The sequence below is a fragment of the Acanthopagrus latus genome, chromosome 3, assembly GCF_904848185.1.
Source record: "Acanthopagrus latus isolate v.2019 chromosome 3, fAcaLat1.1, whole genome shotgun sequence".
In the NCBI taxonomy this organism is placed as follows: Eukaryota; Metazoa; Chordata; class Actinopteri; order Spariformes; family Sparidae; genus Acanthopagrus; species Acanthopagrus latus.
The window spans coordinates 20316604-20340990 of NC_051041.1; the positions used below are offsets into that span (position 1 = coordinate 20316604).

Genomic DNA, 24387 nt, shown 5'->3' on the forward strand with positions numbered 1-24387 from the left:
GGAGTTGGTGCATTAGAATATTACCAAATGCATTTATCTGCTTGTTGCATTAGACGTCATGAAAAATGACCAACATTAGCCGGAACCAAACAGCAATAACAATCAGACCGAGACGAATTGATCCCTCACGGACTTCCTTTTTGCTCGTGGAGATTGTTTCTTCTGTTGCAGTTACACCTTCAGATGGGAGTAATGAAACTGTGTCATATTATAACCTCTATTTTGGAAATAATTTGTTTATAATTGCCTTGATAGTTCAGTTCAGCTGTCAGCGCATCTTTTGTTTCAACCAATACAGCTGAAATCGGTCCCTGGTGCTCCTGGTTTCCGTGGTAACAGGTGACCCTAGTGAACCTTGTGTCTTAATGGTGTGGAGGTATGCATCAGCTGAGAGTAAACCAGACCAGGCAGCTGAGGATCCTGTCTTATCAAAACATCAGGATGCCGTTTGTGTGTGTGTGTGTGTGTGTGTGTGTGTGTGTGTGTGTGTGTGTGTGTGTGTGTGTGTGTGTGTGTGTGTGTGCGTGTGTGTGTGTGTGTGTGTGTGTGTGTGTGTGTGTTTCTCTTGTTGTAGATAATGAACATGTGCGTACGACCAGGTCTCGATGTCGTTTTCCTCTCAGGGTGGTCGACGCCTGTGTGGGTGTGTGATTGTCGTCTTGCGTTGTCTCGTGTTCACCGCCTCATTCATGGGGAGTTTATTCAGACACTCGGGGTGTGAATGCATTCCTGCATTCCGGCAAATTACCTTATGCATGGGCGGCCGTCCACCACACAAACACACAACCTCTCCGAGCTTTCACGAAACCAGGCAGATTTTTGTTTTTATGAGGTGACCGTAGCTGATTTTGCTACACAATGCCCAAAAACGAAGCCAGATTTAGAAACAGAAGGAAAGACAGCATTGTATTACAAAGAGTTGTAATTACACATGAGGTTACGTGCAGCTGTATTGATGCAAGTTGCTGACTTTATTTATATACCAATAAACCGTAGCTAACAGAAAAGGCAGCAACCACACACGGTCATGGTGTATCTGTGCTGCAGTAACACAGCTTCTTCAGCATGTGTGTAGCAGGCTGATGAAACATGCAGGAGATGAACTCAGTGACAAGATCCTCACTCCCAAAATATGTGTCATGTCTGTGGTCGTGGCCGTGTTCCAAATCAGAAACCCCGCCTGTGTCCTTCACGACACCTGAGAGGTTGTTTATAATGGGGGGACACAACACGTAACAGACTGAGAAACGACTGGATGTCACACATCAACTGACTTGCCTTTTTTTCTGTATTTTTGGTCAAGGTCAGTCAAAGGTTTGTTCTTTTTCATGTTTATGCTCGTGTTCCGTGGGAATGTTAACGTGTTCAAGTCCGGTATGTGAGGAAAGACATTGAAATTGTAATATAGTTAACACGTCCTTAAGGAGAGACGAATATATAGATGAAAATGTATCATGCACCAGTCAATTTTGAGATTTTGGGCTGGTTTGCTTCCATATATCTTTTTTCAGTGCATATTTCTGTTCAGATTTCTGCTCTGGGCATTTGTGTGAATTAGTGAATATGTATATTAGATGGATAAATTAACCTAATTTTCATATTTAAACAGAAAACTTTTCATGAAAGAAAAATAATGTCTTGATGTCAGTAGATTCAAAGTGTTTATTGTCATATGCACAGTAAAGGAACAGGCTCTCAATTACACAATGAAATTCAGCTCAGGAGAATGCTCACCTGTAGTGTTTTCTCTTAAACTCAGACAGTGTGAGCTCAACCTGTGGTGCGACCCTGAAACCCGGACGGGTTGCCACAATTAGATTTCCATAGATAGACAACTTGAAGCAAATCATTTAAACAGCATTTTATAGGAACAATTGTGTCCTTTGCTTTTTGATTCCACTGTATTATTTATCAGTGACTGCATTGGTTTGTCTCTTCTCTATCTGTTGAAGGACACAATCTGGCGTGCAGACTTGAGATGTGGCCAGCTGAGCTCCGAATTCACAAAGACGTTTATTCATGTGGTGGTGTCAGCTCACTGTGAACTCACGTTACTGCGTCCACAGGTGGTCAGTGATGCAGAGGGAGCGAGACACACACACACACACACACACACACACACACACACACACACAGACTCTGTTTGCGCTGTCATCCTTTCATTCTCGGGCCCTTCTGAGGGTTTATGAACTTGTGCGACGCAGCTGATGCTTCTCCAGATGTTTCATATTACCTTGTCATACTCTGCAGGGAGAACCTCAGCTGGCTTCCATCACTGGATAGACTGACTCAGTGTGTCTAAAATGAGCCATTTAATAAACTAGAGTCACTGTAAGCCTGTGACTGAAATATTCAGACATCTTGTTGAAATCACACACCTTATCTGCCTGTTACCGCCATCTCACTCCTTCTGGCTCCCCTCTCTTCCCCTCCTTAATGCCGTTATCTTGTTGACCTTGGATTGTTGGCTGGTTATTCATCTTCCAGCCTTCCATAGAAGAGATATTTTCATCTACATCCATTAAGATTTCACTCTGACTGCTCGCATTTGGCTTTGAAAAATGGAAAAAACTGTGATTTTAGGGACAATGATGGATTGAGAGGCGAAGTAAAGCGAAAACTGATGACAGAATTAGAAAGGCAGAACGCAAAGAAGGTGACTTTAGCCGAGAGAGTATAATGTTGAGAGATGACAAGAGGAACATGTGTATAATCGAGAACAAGGCTGCCAGCAGATTTCCCTGCAATTTTCATTATGACTGTCTTGTGCGGGGTGTGATATTCCATATTCCATTATCCTGCAGGGTAAGGCTCGCCTAAGCCTTTTGATTTCTGTAAGCGGAGCTTAGACGCTCTCCTCTTGGTTCTCCTTTGAAGATCCCATTTACTGTGTGCCACTGACTCCCCACAGAGAGCTTAGGCAACACACAGTTGGATAAAGAGGAGATGACTCTTCGCCTGATCTTTCATGTTCTGCTGCTGTTTCTCTCTGCGCATCTCACTGCAAGCGAGCAGCACCTGCTCAGACAGATGTATCTCACCCGTATACAGACTCAATTCTCCTTTTAGTGTTAGAGACATCAAAAAAAGGGTAGAATGCATTTTTCTTTCAGAAACCTCTGTCCTCTTTCTTTTGTTTTTCCATCTACAACTTTGTAATATTGATGTTTGTTACAGTATGTCAGAGTTGGCATCTGTTGAGTTCATACTTAAATCAAAATTGGGGGTAGAAGTATATGACCAGAATAACTGCTGCTAATCGTACCTACCATTGGCTAGTCAGCTCAATTAGCCATGCAGCTGGCGGCCAGGGCAAATTGTTTAGTGTGCTAACCTTCTCTTGTTAATTTTAGTTTGTTTTTTTAAAGTTTCAACTACAGTTCTTATATTGCACCTTCAAAGGGGCGCTATATTTTATAATTTGTGATGTTATTGAGGTAATAATAAAAGCTTTTACCATAACTTAATAAACAAGCTGTTCTCAGAGGAAACATATGATCCCTAGAACACTGTGTGAAGCTAGAAAGGTGGCAGGGTCCGCCAAATGTAAACAAAGTAGAACAGGTTGAAATTGTCCTTCAACGTCAGTTTTTTTACTCAGTCATGAAAACAAACAGTTTGTTTATTTAGTTTGTTTAGATATTTAAACAAAATCGATCAGTGAAGATCTTTCTCTTCTGATTAAAAAGTCTTTCCCAAAACTACATACTGCACCTTTAGGCTAAGTAAAAATCCCTCAGCCTGCTTAATGTCCTGTCACTCATCACTCCTCTCCTCCTTCCTGTGACATTAAGCTCTCAAATCATTACCAGCAGCGCTGCCTGGCTCGGCTCGGCCTACTTTAATTTGTCATCATCAATATTTCACCTGTAACATCATGTTCTGGCCTGTTGCGTCGGCGTGTCGCCTGTGTTTTTTGGAACCTCCTTCCTCCATCCTGTCCTCTCATGCCCTCCAGCAGAAGGAACATTTAACATCTTATCCATCATGAAAGGACGTTTTTGTCAGCATGCAATTGTGGCTAGTCTGCATTCTCCGGTCCTAAATGTAGCGTGGGAACTTTTGTAGCCATCGGGTGGCATAACCAGAGCACTCTTAAAGTAAGGATTATTACCTCTAACTGATCCACAACCGGTTTGTAAGTGTATGTGGAGTATATTTGTTTGCTACAGATGTGTTGTCTTGACCCAAATTTGACTTAAGCTGCCACTGGAAGGATATCTTGTTATTTCAGCCACGGTTAGCAGACGTGTTGGGCTTATTACTCATTAAAAAAATGTAGGAAAAAAAAAAAAGATTACCCTAAAGGCAGCAATCCATCACTCTGCTTATCTGCTCAATTTTCTATTTCAGCACTGCGCTTAATAAGGCTGCACTAGTCAATGATTTTATCTGAACAGTTGATCTAATGGCTTGTGTGTGGAAAGGCTCCTACACACCCAACCGACAGTCGGCTATCAGGCATCGTGAAGGCAGTGACTGTCTGTGGCTGTAGTCAGTGCGGTGTGTCCTGCCCCGCTGGCACTGGACAGACACTTGTCGGAGGCTTTTTGGCCCGTTCAGCACATAGAATCAGTAATCAGTGAGGAACGTCACTCTGATCGGCTGTTCATGCAAGCAGAAAAGAGAAACGGGAACGGAAAGGGAGCCTGGCGCTGTGGTGTCCATGACACAGCTTGTTGGCTGCCAGCTGTAGTTTTTGCAGTGTGTTCGAATGCAGCAAAGGAGACATGAGGTGACACAACAGTCGGTCTTTGTCGCAATTAACTACTTGGTTAACATTATTAAGCCATTAGCAGCTTAAGATGTTTACCTATGTAGTCGGTGGAGACCAAAACAGAGCGAAAGGGAGAATAAATTTTGAACTCATCAGGTGGCCAGAAACTCCAGAAAGTGTTAATACGACGATGTTGTGTTTTGCGCTGCCTCAGAGTGGGCAGAAATATCAAATAACGCAGCTTTAAGTTAAAGAAAGGAAAGCACTTTAGGTTTAATATGTAGAAGACGTGACAGGAAAAGCACCACTGCATTTTTTTTTTTTTTGTTTCTTTGTGTTGGAGTAGCATTCATTTCATGTAACATAACACTGGTTATGACCACGTACAGGCCATGTTGCTGTGTAAGTCTCGTATAGCTTCAGTGTATCAGAGTGATCGCACTGTCTCCAGTATGAAAGGACCCAGTGTTTGGATTGCTCTGTAATGGCTTCCTGCATCGCCACCTAAATTGAATTAAAGCATCAGACCATACAATTAACAGCACACACACACACACACACACTCAGACCTGCTTATGACCTTGCCTTTCAAAGGGCATTATTTCAACACGGTCATGGTTTGATTTTGATGTTTATCATTTTGAGAAGAGAACAAAATCCTCCTTCATTGCTCACATTAGGCTTCACTTTCCAACATCACTGTGTTCAGTCTGTAATTCGAAGCTTGTGACAGCCTTAGCTCAGCAGGTCCTGCTCTGCTCCAAGAGAAGAAGGCAATATCAAACCCAAGAATAAACTTCACGGAAATGTAGCTACACATCAAACATGAACCCTAAATGTTTGTTTAGAGTTTTCTTCTGGCTCTGATGAGAACAAATCTGGTTTGCTTAACTGCGGTAATTATTTATGTTCTGTCTCAGGTTAGAAAAACCAAGATTGAAGCCAATGTTTCTATTGATTTAGCCAAAAGAAAAAAAAAAAGAAACTCTGACCTTCATGTGCAGCACAACCAGCTGTTTGATATGTTTTATCAGCATTTAGGAATTTTCCTTAAATCCAATATGACAAATGATAAAAGGGAAATATTTTAAGTGCATTAGAAGTTCCTTTAGGCAGAGTGAGACGTGGTTCAGTGCAGCTTCTTCTTATTTGATGTTTGAACATGCATCAGCTGTGCTCAGAGAGGAACTATGGGCTCAAATAAGGGTCAATACGATTTTGTGCTTGTGTAAATTATGTTCAGAAGTCATTTCTAAACCTGTTACTTTAAATTGACATAAAACAGAGAAAACAAGCAGATGTGTATGTGTAGAAATGTGTAAAAAAAAAAATTGAATTGTATCTGTAATAAAAACTACATTCTGTACCAATTCTACAAACATTAGCATGCACACAAATTCCTGCAAAACATATTAAACACACAAGATATCATTTCTGCCATTAGGTGGCGATGAGGAGCTTTCTGACGTGACTCTGGCAGAATCACGTATGTATTGTTACCTTGTCTTAAACTATTTATCCTGAACATTGTTTGAAAAATTTGGGATGGGACGGGACTCTTCAGGCCTTTTGGACATTTAAATGGGATTAATATTCCACATGATATCTTCAAGTTACAAGTCTGATTTTTAGTACGGCTTCTCAGGCAAAGACAGAGACAGACGACTGAGTTTTGGACACAGTGGGGCGATGAAACAGTGAACAATGGTCGCGTCTGAGGTCACCCGGTCATTCATTACTCACTACTAACTACCTAGGGAGTTCTGTATAGAGGACAATATTGCGAGCTCATCGGTCAAATGAAAACAAATATTTGGACACCACTCAGGTCATTTTTTTACCCCTCCAGCGCAACGCATGATGGTAAATAATGCTTGGTTGTACACTACTTTTCACGATGCGTGGGAAGATAATAAATCTCACTGTACATTCAGATGACGCTACAGTGGCGAGCTCACTACATAGTCCTCTGTACCAACCATGTACCAACAAGAAATAAGATAGGAACTGTAGATGTAGACGTTGCTGAATTAAAAATATTCTATATCATATGACATGGTGGCATAAAATGGATGTAAACAGAGCTGTCTATAAGGTAGCTTTAAATGTGTGTAACATCAGTGTCACAGACGGTTTCCTGCTCTGAATCTTTACGGAAGTTGTGCTGTTTTCTCCACCTCACTGTGGATGTAACTTGCACACATACGTAGTTCTTTTACATCCGTATTTTTACTGGAGCTGTATGTCTTTCAAAATCTCAACATTTTCCTCCAAGTTTATAGGGTGTGTGTGTGTTATGTATGAAATTGAGTAGCGTTCATTTAAATGTTGTTTGTTTTGAAGGATCTGGTAACTACATCTGGTACACAGCAGCTTTTTCTGCAATAAGTGTAAGAATGCATTTATATACATATATGAAGACATCTAAACATGTGAATAATTGTAATAATTTGATGACAACAGTAGTAATTAAGTTATGTCATCTTGGGCTCGTGGGCGGAGAGGTTACAGTGGGGTGACCAGAGTCTGTGCCAAGCAGATGGTGTCGAGCCAGCACCCGCCTCGGCCTCTTTTCGTACTCCAGCACTTTCAACACTGGTCGTCTTTTCACGCGGATTTCCAGGCGTTTTCAAAACGATTCAGTCAAAATGGTTTTCAACTTGTTTACCAAAGGGAGGCTTAGTTCATTGGCCGCGCATAATGGGATTTCACTGAGGAAGAGTGACGAGGAGGAGTGTGTTTTTTGGGGGGCTCACAATTGGCAGGGTGACGTGTTGTTTTCTGAGGGCAGGAGACTCTTGCACAAGTCAACACACACAACCATCCATCTAACCAATCATTCTCTGCTTATCTCTCACGCACATACACACATTGCAGCACTTATATTGCAGATGAACAAAGTAGTGCTTTCACTGCCTGTGCGTTTATGTTACATGTGTGGCGCGTTGGAAACAGGGTGCGTCTGTTCAGGCCTAATGTGTTCAGTGTGATTCGGATGACACACGGTCAAATGAACTTAAAGTTGTCTCGCTTGAACCTCACAGCTCAGCACTTTTGACGTCAGCAGATGGATTTATTGTGTAAACTCGACCCTCATATTGATCAAAAGCACTGATGTTTCCTTGGCAGCAGAGGAAGCACTTCTTGAAGGCATCGTTTTATATTTTCCATTGTTAAACAGCTTCTAAATCCATTACTCGATGTTTCAGCAATCTGTGGCTGAATCACATGAGTTTACTCCATTATAATAGACAGAGAGTCCATGTACAGAAAAGAACAAGGGAGGATTGTTTCAACCAGTGCGTGTCTGGAAATCCTTACCATCTCTAACTTCCAGAGGAGAATGAGAACACGAATTATGGAAATGACATTTTGGTTAAAAGGAAAGTCACATACAGATATACATTCTGGTTCGCTAATGAGACCAACCCAGACGGTGACATTTGGATTTTGTGTCACTACAGCGATTGAGAAAAGGACGCTGGGAGCTTGAACAGCTGTCAAGTGTGAAACAGATTATTCCTGTTAAGTAGTCGTCTTTATTACAGTGGAAGTTTTATGGTGGTGATCCAGGGCTCATGGGTTTCAGTCTGTGACAGTGGAGTGAAATGTTATCTTGAGGTTTGTCATCCGTCAGTCTCGTGTCAGTCCAAGAAGAAAGATTGTCTGATAACAGGGTGGATAAGCACATCCATGAAACCACTGACTGACTTGTAAAGTGAGAGTGAGTGAGTGCTTTTAATAATGGGAATCAGTGACAAGGATGAGCTCACATCATGAGGAAATGAAATATGGTACTTGTAGTTTTCTTTAACCAATCATGTCTTGGTTTTGCCTTAAAGGCCACACGTGCGATTCAGCTCTCCAACTACTGACTTTTAACTATCAACGAAACTAGAAACAAAAGACAGTGCGATAAAATGTGTATTATTTTGCTGAGACCCTTCTGTTTCTGAACTTCACTTCAGTTCAAACCGGCCTGTCCAGAGTTTAGACCCGGCCCAGGAGTCAGACTCGAGGCCGCGGTGCCTGTCCTGTCTTGTCCCGTCCTGCTGGGGGATGAGTCTCTCATTAACTCATCCATCATACTAAATGAGACCATTCACCGTCAGGCAGACGTGGACTGGAATAACCTGCAGCACCTCTATTTCCAGCTGTTATTTGTGTTCCTTATGAACTTTATCTAACTTTAATTAAACTTTACAAAATCCACCTTGACCAAACATTTTGAAATAAGTAAATACATCTCCATGCAAAAGGTAATGTGACGTTGAAAAAACTACACAAGTCAGGAGTTGTTTTGCAGTATTCTCTACACTTGTACCCTGTCTTCTCTCTGGGTGGTTCTCTCTGGGGGTCTTTGTGTCTCATCAGAGCCTCTAATTTCCCAGGGTCACCCAGAGGACTATACTCACTCTCTTGCCAATTGGCAACAAATAGATTTATAATCTTGTCTGAAGACTGTAGACGAACGTAGTGAACAGCGGGTCAACTGCGTCTTCGCTGTGAGGCATCCGTATCTGTATCTGTGTTTACAGAGCTTTCAGCTTGACTCACAAAAAGCTTTTAAATTGTAACGACATGGTGCAAGAAACAGCTCATCCCCCTTGAGGAAAAAATACCCACAATCCCCTTATCAGAGAGGGAGACAGAACAGGAGGGAGCGAGCCTGAGAGGGGTAATTACAGAAAGAGTGATAGTTACTATTTTTGAACAGGGTGGATGCTGCAGCAGCTTAGTTTAGCTCCGTGTTTGTGTCCTGGGGTGCAATCAGTCACCTCAGCTCTGGTGCTCCACCTGCTGCAGGTCATGATTAAGAAGTGGAGCACATGGAGGTTCATCTCTGCTGAGGAGGGGAGACGCAAGAGGTTAGGAAGACACGCAGTACAATACGAACCACCCAGGCACCATGCTGTGCTGAGTGACATCTCAATCTCACAACGTCTCAACATTTGCATTTGAACATGCTGTGTGATGTCTGTTTGTTAACATTCATACTTATATTATATTTCACACATTTTACTTTGTTTATACTGGCGGACCCTGCCACCTTTTAGGCTTCAAACAGTGTTCCGGGGACCTTCTTTTCCTCTTCCTTGTTTATTTAATAATGGAAAAAATACATATCTCTGCGTTTATATTATTACCGTATTTATATTGGAAATATAAAACATCTATGAAATATAAAATACATTTTGTTTTATTTTTTAAAATTGTATACTGCCTGTTTAATCTTTAAAGAAACATAATATTTGCACTATAAACAAGCACTTCTGTGGCACAGTTTTGCTCCGCAGTGACCTCTTTTTTTTCACTTTGCCATGTTTCTCCTCCTCCCCATTTCTATTCAGCCACTCTTTTTGTTTCTCCCCCTTTATCTCACTCGCTCTGTAAGCCACCCAGAGGAAATCAAAAATGCAGATGGTTCATGGGTAGTGACAGTTACTGTACTGTGATTTATGTCCTCCTCATGCCCTGCGCCCTTCTCTCCTCCTCCACTTTCTCCGGCCCTTCCTTACCTACCCTGCCCACCTGTCTCCAGCGCTCCGGCCCGTCATCTCCGCGGTCCTGCGATACAAGTTCAACATTTTTCTTTACGCTTCCTCTAGTAGCTCACATAAGATGGATACAGTAAAAAATGAGCCTAATGACACCGTTTATATTTCCGTCTGTGCAGGCCACCCGAGCAGACAGTGCGGTGCCTGATATGATCACAACAGGATACATGAAATATTCAGCTGGATGTGTAGGATGTAGGTTCGCCTGCCTCGCTCTCCCCCCGGTTAATACAACAGCACTCGGTGTAGGCACGCTCATAACTCAAGTCCACCACAGCCATAGAATACAAATCAGGGGAGCACCAACGAGCTGAATAATGACACCTGTGTGTGTGTGTGTGTGTGTGTGTGTGTGTGTCTGTGTGTGTGTATTGGGACGACTGGAGGTTTATTGCTGGTCACATTTTAACCCTCACTTCCTGCACTCTGGCAGTTTCATTACCTCTACAGGGATGGAAAGAGAAACTGGGGTTAACTCATTAAAGATAAGTAGATCATTTATTCCATCTCCATTTATTTCTATAAACTTATTAGTTTCTGTTTTTTGTTTTTTTTTCTTTTGACATTTCTTCAAATGTATCCCTGCTTCATTGTGCAAATGAGTGGGCTATCATTCAGAGTGTCATGGGGTCTTTTTGGTGCATTTTATTTTATCTATTTTTTCAGTCATTTATTTATTTATGATTTTGGCAGTTTCAGTCCTCTATTCATTTTGACCAGAAACAATTGAAACACTCCCATTAGCCACACTGTTGCACAGGGTGACTGGCTCCTTTGTTTCCAGTTAACATAGGCACCGGCGGTACATTTTCATCAATGCCACGTGCACCGTTGTAGTGTTGTAAGTTGGCACTGAACGTGTATTAATCCTGTATGAAAACAGGTCCCAACAAATGCATTTACACTGAATGTCTGAGTGACATTGCTCAAAACAGCAGGAAAATTCTGATCCTTCTTAAAATGAAAGTTTATATTTGTAACATGTTTTTAAAGAAATGAATATCAGGGCTGAGTGCGACAGACAGGGTAGGGCAGCTGGAATGTATAGAATAAGGGCTTTTACACTCAGTTTAAGTGTAAGTTTATTCCCATATATCTCCCAGAAACCTCGTGGTGAGGATGATAACGTCCCGGCCCCTCTGTCTGTTGTCCTTGTGTATTCCACAGCTGTCCGGGCTCTGCCGGTGTGCCTGAGACCTGGTGGAAAACACCGCTCCCACTTGCACAAGCACAATCATCCATATTTAAATGTTTTCCAGTGTTTCTCATTCTCATTTTTGCCCTCTTAGCTCCATCCATGCATCCCCGTGTCCCCTCAATTTTTTTCAAATGAACCCAGCATGCACTCGCTGAACCGCACACCCATTTATACACACACACACACACACACACACACACACACACACACAAGGTAGCTGTTTTCAAGCCCAGCCGGGCATGAAGTGGAAACCCTGTTTCTCCTCATGGCCCAGTGGCCCGTCTGCTCACCTGATACTGATGGTGAAGTTACGACAAAGGCAGAACAGCTTTTCACTTTTTATTCTCTCTCTCTCTCTGCGTCTTTGTTTTCATCCAGTGCAGCAAATGAGAGGTTGAGCCGAGGACATGAGATGAGCTAATACTCACCATGCGGTCTCAGGATTACGTTTTCTAACAACTGTTTATGTGTGTTAGTGTCAGAGCCGGGGCTTGGTCACTCCGCCGGGAGTCATATTTTACATTTTGTTGCTTTTTTCGCCCGGCGTCAGAACAAACCGGCCCCTGTGTATCTACAGTGAATGTCCTCATCAGATGACCTGCTGTTTTTGCAGTCTCATACTGGCTGCTGGAGTTGATGCAGCACTCTCTAGTGGAGCAACAAGTTATATGCATGTGTACAAGCAATGACAGTGTTGATGTAGAGCAGCTTATCCATGAGGACCCTCCTCAAAGAGATGAGGTCTGTGCCTGCTTTGCGCCTGGTTATTTCGTAATTGAGTCTATTGTGCTTTTATTTATAAGCCAACAGTTCATCTCAGATATCGTCCTGGTGATGAATAAATGTGGTGGGTGTTAGAACAGACACTTATTTATGCTTTTATATCTAGTTCCTATACGATTGTAATGCTCTGCTGTCTGCCCTACCCCAAAAAAGTTATAAGTTGGTGATGATTGTTAAACTCTGATTACGGTTTAAAGATAAACTCTTAAAATCTAACCATTAATAAACATTTCAAGCTTGAATTCTATTCTGTCAAACCATCTATAAAACATATAGATACACCTGAAGAAAAAACATAGATTACAGAAAAGAGAATGGCAAAATTGAAACTATGATTGTATAAGTTGCTGAAAGTAAAAATATTACAAGGAACTTTGAACTGGTTATGAAACAGTCTAAGTTTAATGCAGATGCCACTATATGACCTACATAAGCAAATGAGACCATTCGCTAATTAAGATATCTTGGCTATTTCTGTACAAACATTATAGTTATAATTAATGCCTGAGGATGAATTAAGGGGTCTGAGGAAGAAGCTGCTCTGTAGTCTGGTGGTGCGGCACTAAAACAGTTTATTTTGTTTCTCCATCATCATCTTTTGTCCACAGGGGGCCGCCAGAGTCAACTGATATCTAAGTTCCTTATAGCAGCTTAAAGTAAAAAAAATAAACAAATAACTTAAAATCTTTATACATGGTCTTTCTGATTCGAATCTTTTATAGCCCCTATTTATTTTCGGGTTCATGCTTGAATAATAATAAGAATTCCTACTGTTGTGAAATTGTCTAACACAGCACAGCCTGGAAAAAAAAACAGAATAGCATGTCAAACCATTAGCACTATTCTGAATGTGGCTCTCATTAATGAGGCGTGTGTGTTTTTTTTGGCCTTTGACATTTTAACAGCCCTGTTTTGTTGGCTGTCTGAACTGTGATTGTCCTCCAACAGGCTGTTGGTCCTGCTAACAAGTCCAACAGTCCGGCTCAGTTGATTTATGATGTTATCTTTAGCGTTACACATTAAATGCTGTAAAACAACTCCCGGATAGCCCTCAGAAAGGAGCAGTGGCTCGATCTGAAATTGTTGAAAGAAAGTATTTAGCAGTCTGGAGTTTGATATTTGTAGATTATTTGTCTTCTAGAATCAAAACTGAGTAAGTTTGACAAATCCATCTTAGCATGAATTTAGCACATGTTTCTTTCCTCTATTGTAATGCAGTGTGTCATTTTGCTTACGCAGTGGAATGGTGTGTTGTGTGCCGAATCAAAGGCATTTCAAGCCCCTCGCTCCCCTCTGCCCTCTCCCCCAAGACCAGATGGTGTCTCTTTAGGCCCTCTAATGAATATTGATATGAGGGGTCTTGGTTAACAACAGGGGGGTACGCAGGCTGGGCCAGAGACCTCCAAAAATTGGCACTTAGTACAGGTCTGCTTTGAGGGGACTGGGTGTGGAAAAGGATTTATCTTTTGAGGGAAGGGAGTGGTTTTCATATGCATATAAGATCCCACATGTCGCATACTAGTTAATACGTATGAATTAGCATGAATTAATTGGGGGAATTCATCAAAATTGGTGTAAAGTTAAAAAAAAAAAAAAACAACAACATTTAGACAGGTGAGATGGGAGGTGCTGATAGAGGGAAAACAAACGTCAGGAGCGAGAGAGTGTAAGGTGAAGAGTTGGGCAGGTTAAGCCACTGGCAGAGTTAATCCTCTGGCATGACTCCCGTATCTAAAGCTGCTCTCCTGAAGGCCTCAGCTCATTCCAGCCTGCACTCGACCCGAGGCTGAGCCACCGCCAGCACCCCGGGCCGGGCCGGGCTGACCCTCGACACTGGGGAGGAGATTTTTTTTTCACTGGAGGGGAGGCTTAGTGTCGCCATCCATTTTTCCATTGCCTGGAGTTCTGTGTTGGTGCAGTGTGAGGAGGGATGGTGGGTGTATGGATAAAGGTAATTGTGTTACTACCCTCCAGCTGGTCCGGGTGTATGAGCCAGCTGTAGCCCCCCGTTGTGCCACTTTATTGGGAATAGACGCCCATTCAGAGGGCAAGTGGACCAACGTGCTGCCTCTCTAATCCTGGACCACGGCACCAGTTGCTTGCTTGGCACAGAATCAGCCTTTTTAGTTATTTTTTTTTTCCCCACAGCCGTGTTGTATTTCATACCCTCTGCAGTTTGTCAGGAAACATTAGTAGGCGCATAGGAACTCGCACAGCCCCACTGGAGCTGCGACGATGAACCGAGGCTGTGTCAGCTATTTATAACTCAAAGAGGACCTCTGTGGCTATAAGGCAAAGGGGAAGACAGGAGGAGAAAGGCAGAGAAAGATGTGAAGGAGGAGAGATTGGCAGAAACAGAGGGAGGAAAGAGGGCACTGGAGAGAGGGATGGTGTTATTCAGCAGAGACATAACGGTACACTGAAACGGTGGTTGTTTGGCTTTTCACTGTGAGGACACAACCTCTACTGTCACTACCCTGATGCAGCCCCTGTAGCCCTTTGATAATGAGACAGAGCATCAGACAGATGCGCGGTGCTGAAGGCTTTCATTAGGGGAAGGACAAAGACGAATATAGCTAACCATTGAATATATCAATGATTATGATGTTGTTTTAGCTTTTATTACAGCTGCAATTGGAATTGGCGATAAGTCTTGCTTATCTTAGGCATAAGTACTTATGAATAATCACAATGCTTTGGAGGCAATAATCATAACTTATTATGGCACCAGTGTTTAAAATGCATGAAACATACTTATAATTTATAATAGTTTATTTATAATAGTTTATTTATAATATATAATTTATAATAATTTATAATTCACAATGCACTGTAACAGTAATCATACATTATGAAGCATTTACATAGTAATGTATAAGGTATTTATAACACAGAACCACTGTTATCACTGTGATTATAAGTTAGTATGAGTGGCTTTTGGGTGCTTCAGAGGGGTTATGTGTCTACTGAAGTCCTGGTCCAAAGCCCCTGAGCAAGTGATGTGATCACTGACACTCCTCTGGTCCCCAAGCTCCCAGTCTGAGCCACTAGCTGCAAGGCTAACTGAGCTAATGAGCTAATGCCAGCTACAGTTAGCAGTAGTTAGAGGTTAATCTGGTAATATGCTGCTCTGTATTTGTCGTCAGTATGAATTTGACAGGTGGCTGATTCTTACTTATAAGTAAAGAAATAAAATCGCTGCGTTATCTGCAGATGTGAGTCAGTGGCCAAAATGCTGTAAAAACAATCATAAATAAAAGAAAAAAATGGGCACTTGCATACATTTTATTAATGTTTTTAATGTATTACATACATCGATGTGATTAGTTATGATCATAATATTTATAACTAATAGTACAGCACTAAATGCACAATATAACACATTAAAGGTATGTTCACAATGCTTTAAGTGACAAGGGTTCATAAATGAAGTTACCCATTTGAAATCAAGAGTCATTTCAGTTAAGTTGTATTAGGCATTGCAATATTTCTTAATTTTCATGTTGTCTGAGTGATTTAACCAACAAGGTAGTATTTTACACCAAGGTAAGAAGTAAAATGTTTATATTGACAGCACTGATGTCCTGTTAGCACTGGTTAATATAGCAACATGTTATCATACCGTGATATGAGACTGTATCTACTTAGATTTTGGTAATTTTCTGAACTTAGTCATTGTAATATCAGTTTCAAGGTTTCGTGAAGTCTTTTAGGGGATTTAAAAATATATAGATATGTATTTTGTGTCGTGATGTAGCCTATACTCCAACTAAGGAGGGAAATTCACTGGGTGCTTTAACTGGGCATTCACATGCGTGGTGTGTGTGTGCATACACACAGTCACACGTGTCGGTCTACACTGAGTGAAGTGGGGGTGGATGCCTTCTGAAAGCCAAACTTTGACAGCCGTTTTGCCGGTGGGGGGGTTCTTCATTTGACAATAGTGAGGGAATAGCGATGGAGAGAGCCAGTGTGAGCTGCAGAGCAAAACAGAGGGAGAGAGAGAGAGAGAGCAGAGGGGGAAGGGAGGAGGGTATCAGACTCAGGGATAAGGCAGCTGGGACAGGCTGCCTGGCTGGAAGCAGATCTTATTGTGTCCTTCCCAAGTCACTGAGACACTCTGCGGGTGGAGGAGAGAGCTTCTTCACTCAGCTGCTGTCACGCTCTCATCATTTTCTATATGCTGAGAGTTCTTCTGGATCTTCTTTGTGGGCTGATTTCTCTCACCACTGTGAGAAAGAGGACTTGTTGGACTCTCGCTTTGCTTTACCTCGTTATTTTGATTTTGTAATGGCGCTGGTGTAGGCATGGTGGTCTACTTGAGGAAGAGCATCCACTCTCTGCTGTCTGTCTTCAAGAAGAAGGGTGAGTGCTGAGTCACTTGGAGGAATTTGTCAGACTTTAGGCTGCTGACAGAAGTGAACGCTGGTTCATACGACAGTGTAATACTCTTTAATGTAGCTTTGATTGAGGCTTCTGCTGGTAAACTGACCTTTTTCCAACGCTCAATATACCCTGAAAGTTTGGGTCACACATTTTCTTTTGCTTTAGTGCAAAAATGTGATGAGAATTTCATTTTTTTTTTTGCACTGGTCACTGTCTCAATTGTCTCAAAGCAGTTTTAGGGGTCCCCTCTAATGAGATAATGAGCTTAACTGACTTTTATGGCGATCGTCTAAATTGACCTAAAGCCCTAATCCTCCAGCAGGGGTCTGGTGGAATCTCATCGAGAGGCTGCTCTCTAACTTAATCACAGCTGTTAGTTAAAGCACAACACCTTGAATTTTGATGTGGCTGTTTCCTAATGAAATTTGTCTGTGCTCCTTGGATTGCATCAGACTCACAAGGTTCACAATGACTTGAGATTTCCCACAGTTACACACAGGGGAGGGCATTGTGTCTGGGCTGCCTCACCTGTGTGAATGTAGGAGGAGTGTGTGTTACCTTACACACACAAACATGTACAGTATGTACATCCACATACTGTGTTACCTAACCAGGTGAGACTGAGAGCCACACTGTTGAAAGTGACAAAGGGGGGAAAGTGGACACCTCGTGTTGACCTTTGATAGGCTAATAACAGCTAACATACAACTTAGATTACTTACATATTGCGCAAAGCTCAAGGGCAAAAAAAAAACAGTGCACACACTAATAATAAACAGAACAAAACAAAATAATATTCTTAAACAAACTTGAACTGTTCCATTTTTCTGGCCTGGCCTTAAAGGTGCACTGAGGTCAACAAACAAAAGTTGTAACTATATTTAGTTAGATTTGCTTTGCTACTGCCACCAACAACCAGTGTGTGGAATACCACAAAACCAAAGGTAGGAACATGTATAGTATTATTCATTTGCATAAGAAACAATACAGGAACCAATTCTAAAAGCGTTATTCCATAGTGCAGCTAGTGGTCAAAAACATGGCAGGACACCATTAAAGGGGCACTACGTAGCTTTGGGAACAGAATTTTAATCAGAAGAGAAAGATCTTCATTGATTTGTCACAAATTAAATAAACAAACTCCTTTATTTCACCTCAGTTTAAAGGACAACATCATTTCAAACTGTTTTACTTTGTTTATATGTGGCGGACCCTGCCACCTTCCTAGCTTCAAACATTGTTCTGGGGAGCTTATTGTCCTCTGAGAATAGCTTGTTTATTCAGTTATGGAAACAATAAATATATCATTACTTTGCACGACAATTTTGCAAATGCTGTAGTTAAGCGTGACAGAGCAACAGCTGACTGACCACTGGCCATATGGACTGCTGTCCAGCTAGTACCAGTACTAATTAATGAGTTTGTTTTCAAATCTTAATTTTCTGTTCAGTCACTCCTTTTGGCTGTCTGTTGACATTGAGTAAAGCCATCCTGAAGGGAGAGCCTGGCCAAGTTCCCACGCAGGAGGTCCCTCAGTAGGGGGTCCAGTGCCATCTCTACATGCGAGCAATCCAGATTATCTAATCCTCCATGGACCAGCAAGGAGGAAAGAGACTTCAGGAGATTAGCCGGGCAGTAGTTTAACGTTGAGTCTGGTCAGGCTGGATGTCTGCCCACCAAACTCCTTGGCTGAGGAGATTTGAAGAGTGTGCTGCGTCAAACGTGCACAGATAAACACACACACTCATGCCAGGTGGAGATGCAGAGGATTCACTGTAAAGCTGATAAATGTTTTGGCAAACGGACACCTGTTGTTTGTATGTGTGTTGATGTTTGTATCCTAGGAAGGACAGGGAGGTACCTGGGGAAAAACGTCAGTGGGATATAGAGTTTAAATGACTTGGAGAACATGGTAGATACAAGGTAATTAGAAAAGAAGTGTAATAAGCTGCTGCTAAATCAGTATTAGTCTGGTGTCCATTCCAGGCTATTTACAGTGGAATATTCCTCCTTGAAACTGTCGGACACAATAGCAAAATTTTTTATAACAGATCTCATTCCTCTTTGTTTTTCCACAGCTGGCCCAAAGGGGAATGAAGACCAGAAGAGGTTGACCGTCCACTACAGGACCTCTCAGCACTACCAGGAGAATGTTTTTATCGAGGGCAGCAGGCCACAGTACCTGGAGGACCTGCACACTGAGGCCCAGGAGGGGCTCAAGATACTACAGCAGGAAGGTCACTATAAACATATACCTTCATACTGCAGACACTCACTGGCATATACTTGTGATATATAAAGCATACCCACAATAACGCAGATGCTGGGAGTTACTGGCACTTTAAAATGTACATTATTTTTTCTATGTGATCAGTGATAAGGATACTGTGTACATGATTATGGATGGAGTCCCGGTATATCTAGATTCTGATCCTTGTTTATTTGGTTCGAACAGAACACCAGAATGGAGTGAACTTTCAAGACAATGAGAGCATTGCTGTAAGTATGGATAACACCATATCGTTTTCCTTCACTTCCCCCACACAACGAATGCCACCTAACTAAACACTTTGTATGTGTGTGTGTGTGTGTGTGTGTGTGTGTGTGTGTGTGTGTGTGTGTGTCTGTGTGTGTGCCCTGCAGTCCACAGACACTCTGCGTCCGGAGCAGGATATCAGCTCCAAGGACGGAGGTGGCTCTCCGGAGGCGAGATCAACCACCGGGAGTACTGATACCACAGTAACCTCTGCTGTGTCGAATAGGCCTGTGCTCACCCACCAAGGTAAACAACTGTCCTGTTTGTGTTTGTGTGTGTGAGCATGTGTGTGTTTAGAGCAGACTTGAAAAGGAAGGATCCATATCTTGTTCATCTTAGGGAAATAGGAGCTAATAATAGTCTCTGAGAGCACTTAAAGTTTTCTTCCTGAGCCTTATGATGAATCATTGGCAGTTCTTATTTAGCATGCATGTCTCATTCCAGGCTGCTTGGTGCCTCTGCAGTTATGGTTTAAATTCAAAGGGAAAGATACTTGACACACACACATAGACGCAGGCAGCTGAGGCTTTTTTCTTTTTGAGTTTCTCAAAAGTTCTAAGCATCTGAAGACAGCACGTCGCTGCCTCTGCATATCACAGCTGGAGGGCAAAGTATGCACTTCTGTGTGTATGAGTGTGTATGCACAAAGAAAGTGTGATTGGTATTCTGATCCATATTTCAAACATCCTTTTAAAAGCCAGTTTCAGTGCATTATAGTATACTGCTCCCGTTATTTCACCAATTTCTTCTCCTGCACACAGTTTCTCATTGCAAAAATAACCCTCCTCAAATTAAATTACTGCAACAAGACCAAACCAGAGTTTTTCCTGTATCCCTCAGGTTCTACATTCAAACCTCTGAATCCAGTGAAAAGATTAGATAAGAGCAGGAAGAGGAACAGGAGGACCACTATCATGGGTATCCCCAACCAGGTCCAGAAAGAACTTGGTATGTCCACACTATCATTCTTGCTAAATGCATAAACATTCTGTATCCTTGCCAGTAAACCTGTTATTGACAGGGATGTGCCCTCTTCCCAGCTTTGCACAGAATCTCAACCTTCCAGCAGCTTGGTTCTACCCCTAATCACGATGGACAGATCAAAAACAGCCAACCAGGTGTTGTTATCATTCCAACGTTTGATGGAGGGACTACAGTAGCAAATAACGAGGGAGCAAGAGTGCACCTCTCGGAGCTCGAGGTAAAAGCTTCACCGGAAATAATTCTTTCATCCAGAATTGTTATCCATGGTTTGGTGTAATTTATCGCTTAATAGTGATCCTCTCTCCACTACTAAGCAGGCATCCAGAGATGAACAGCTGTTGAGGAAGCACCTCCAGGCAGTGTACCAAGACGAGCAGCCTTTAAACCAACAGGGCTTAGGCTCATATCTCTGCCCCCCAGCCCTGAGACCTAGGTCTGTTGCCGTACCTGGCATGACCACTTCCTCTTCCTTCTCACCTTCAACATTGTTTAACTTCCTGCAGGAACCCCAGGTAAAAATTCCACCATATTTTCATTTGAATCTTCTTGTCTCTTGACCAGCTGTGACATTTAGCTGTACATTTCATGTCTGTTTTTTAGGGCCCAGTGATGTCCATATCTCCTCAGGCTACCTACTTGTCTACAATCATCCCTAATGCGGTCTTGCCAGCCTCAATCGAAGTCATAGAGATTGACCGTAGCAGCAGCCGGACACGTGGCAGCAGTGTAAATCATGGTGGTAGTGTTCGTACTGTAAGCAAAAGCAGCCTGGCATCTGGGGACTCATCTGTCAGCCCTTTGTTGTCCAGAAGATCAGATGGTGATGGTTCCCAGACGGACAATTCCCACGACTCCACAGCGATACCCACATCTACTTCGGGTTCGAACTGGAGCGAGTCTTCAAAGACGATTATTTCAAACTCCTCCCCTGTATCCTCCAAGGGTAGTACACAAAGTCGTAAATCACAGAAGGTGTGTCTAAATGGGCAGGAAAGCCAGACGGAGCAGTCAAGTGGTGACCAAGATGTTGTCAGTCTCCGTAGTTCAGTTAGCATGATAAGCAACACCAGCACCAAAAATGACACTGTTGTTACAGGTCAAGCATCTGAGTCTGGTGTTTCAGAGACAGTGGCTGCCGGGGAGGACGCAAAGACCAAACAGAATTTCACTCGTAGTCTGTCGGTTATGAAGACCAAGCAACCGCCGGCACCTCCGCGGAGAACAAACTCTCTGCATAATAATAAGTTTAGGAGCAACACCAAAGTTCTGGTGGAGAGCAAAGAGCTCAGTGACTCTGTGTCTGGAGATGCGTCAAATGCCACCGAAAATATTGTAGCAAAGGAGGAGATAGAATCGATTAATGCAGGTACCAGTAAGAGCCCCATCACAGTCCCACGCTCCACTGGGTCCAGCTCCCCAAATACTTCCTCCAATCCTCTGAGCCACACACAGGCCTCTTCCAGTGAGGTAGTAGGAGCAGCAGAATACAGCAGCTCCTCTCCACAGAAAACTCCCTCGGAAGGGGGTAAATTTGAGCGGACCATGTCCCCTTCCAGTGGCTACTCCAGTCAGAGTGGCACGCCAACACTTTCCCCTAAAGGGATCTCTCCAACCTCCCCTGAAAAAGAGAAGAAGAAACCAATCAAACCAGAGAGATCTGTGTCTCGAGCTTCATCCTCAGCAGCCTCTCCTTCGTCCTCTCTTACCTCTCTATCATCCGGCACATCTGAACCTGTGAATCAAGATGTTTCCCCATGTAACCCTAGTCTGCCTCAGCAGGGACTTCCACCTACTGTTGCTGCAAAAGAACTCACTCCAGATAACAATTCTTCAACTATGAGCGTTGAAGTCAGAGAACGGATGAATATACCACCTCCTCCCAAAGTCAAAGCGCCATGTCCTCCTCCTCCAGAGGCCTGGGTTCACAACAAACGCTCCTTTGAGCTACTGTTTGGGCCCTGTCCAAATATCAGCAAAGTAAACCAGAAACCAGCACAGATACAAGAGAGCACAGTTAAACAAGCAGGAACACAGACCGAGGCCAGCGAGGAGATGCAACATCTGGTGGAAAAACAATCAGCCATGGATAAATCTGTCTTAGAATTGACAGAAAGCAAAGCAGAGTCTGAGAGATTGTTAGCAACAGGTCCCAAAGGTGTTGACAAGGTGCTGGAGAATAGGGAGTGCTCTGGTACTGAACAAGAGAGGACTGAAGCAGACGCTCAGAGACAAGAGCAGAGCACTAGCCTTGTTGTGAAGGACCCTGAGATTCAAGCGATGACTCAAAAGAAAGACCCCCCTCCTGTCATGAAGAAACCCACAACAGTACTGCACAGAGAGGAACTGGTGTCAGCAGAGCACTCAGTGGAAGGACAGCAAAGGAAAATGAGTAACAGTCCCTCAACAGAACTTCAGTTACCTGTTGAGAGCCACAGACAGAATGGGGATATAGATTTAGCTGATAAGAGCGAGAAGGACATGGACAAGTCTAAGGTCACATCCATGCAGATGCTTTCTGTAGAGGTCCCCAAGATAGGTAAGGCCTCACCACCAGCTACCCCTCCCCCAGCATACCATCCTACACCTCCTCTGTCCAGAAAGACACCTCCGTCATCAGTGTCTACACCACCAGATGAATTAGAGAGGGTACAGGAGGAGATCCAAGTTGTAGATTCCTGCTGGCCACCTCCTCCGCCTCCCATGGAAGGGGACTCTGTCTTTGATGGAGGAGATGAGGTTGACTTCCCTCCACCTCCTCCACCCTTTGTGACTGAAAGTATGCCAGATGTGATGGACAGTTGTAGCACAGAGCAGGCTGTCTCACAAAGTCCCACAGAGAAAGTCGGAGAGACAGTTGAGGATTCAAGTCAAGCTGTGATGTCTGTACATGAACAAATTCCAGATTTGCCCTCTGCTGTTCCTGAAACAGTAACTGACGCTGAACCAGAGGTTGTTCTGCAAGTTTCTAAAGCTAACACAGTCAATGAGATGTCTGACAGACCAGTGCAAAATGTTTCATCAGTTCCTGAGAGTGTCCCACCTCCACCAGTGGAAGCCCTTTCTTTGCCACTTATTACAAGAGCAGAGAGCCCAGTAACAGTTTCTGCTATCGTTCCTCCCAGTAGCTTCCTGAGGCGAGACTCTCTGAAGACTGAAGATCAGCCTCCCACTGAGCCTCCCATCAGTACCCAACCTCCAATACCTGTCCCAGTGGCACCACCTTTACCAGCAGAGACTTTAAACCATGGGGTTAATTTCCGAAGGCAGCCCAGTGTAGCAAATCGAGATGCCAGGAGCAAAGAGCTACTTTCCCGCCACAAAAGTGCACCCATTCCCAAAGAAGATGCTAACATACCTCTAGTCACCCCCTCCCTGCTTCAGATGGTTCGCCTCAGATCAGTCAACATGACTGAAGACCAGGTGACGGCTCCATCAGAGGACAAGTCAACAAATGAGGGAGCTCCAGTTCAGGAGAATTACCCAGTCTCAATCCCAGGGCCTCACAGCACTCCTCAGAAGCCCGTCCGCAAGTCTCTGTCGCTAAAATCTCCTCCACATGCAGTAAAAACATCCTCTGTGACACTCAACACCCCTTCAATGCGCTTACAGGAAGCCATACGCATGAAAACTGCAGCCATGTCATCAAGAGATGGTCTTCCACCACGACTGGGTGTGAGATCATCCACTTTCAGCTGTGTCAGTGAACAGGGGGCTCTGGCCATGAGATCACCTGAAGGATGTGACATGCACAAGTCCCCGGCCTCCACCGCCAGCTTCATCTTCTCCAGGAGCATGAAAAAGGTTGTCATAGAGACTGCAGCCTCCTCCTCCCCTGAAGCTCAGGCAAGTCTGAAGCAAAGCTTGGCAGCCGAGCTCATGCAGGTGTCTGACCAATCAAAGGCCATCACTTTCTCTAATGGTGGGATGAAGTCTGACAAAGTTCCTCCACCAGTAGCTAAGAAACCAGCCCATGGGAGCATCAGTCCTTCACACAATCTTCCTGCTTGTGCAGCAAAAATGGACTTCAGTGTTGAAGGAAACGAAGCAATAGGAGGAGTTCAATATATGAGTGGAATATCACATCCTGAGACAACAAGTAAGAGCAGCAACATTATTTGTAACCATATTTTTTTGTCATCATCTTTGTTAACTGCAATTGTGCAATTTGTAAGATATAACAAGAATCTTCATTCAAAACATTATAAAAAAAATAAACTACTGTCAA

At 43.1% G+C, this 24387-nt stretch overlaps 1 protein-coding gene across 4 annotated transcripts in view; it reads left to right on the forward strand.

Annotated features, from left to right (window-relative positions):
- kiaa1522 (KIAA1522 ortholog) overlaps positions 1-24387 on the forward strand; it is a 50483-nt gene that overhangs the window by 23423 nt on the left and 2673 nt on the right. For 2 of the 4 annotated variants that reach the window (XM_037092456.1, XM_037092457.1), the window contains 7 exons: positions 18721-18879; positions 19098-19141; positions 19286-19424; positions 20019-20126; positions 20219-20379; positions 20477-20674; positions 20763-24258. In XM_037092456.1, coding sequence (XP_036948351.1) covers positions 18721-18879; positions 19098-19141; positions 19286-19424; positions 20019-20126; positions 20219-20379; positions 20477-20674; positions 20763-24258 — 4305 coding nt within the window. Of the gene's footprint in view, positions 1-6161; positions 6204-18720; positions 18880-19097; positions 19142-19285; positions 19425-20018; positions 20127-20218; positions 20380-20476; positions 20675-20762; positions 24259-24387 lie in introns of all 4 variants that reach the window. The other 2 variants (XM_037092454.1, XM_037092455.1) reach the window with 2 other exon arrangements.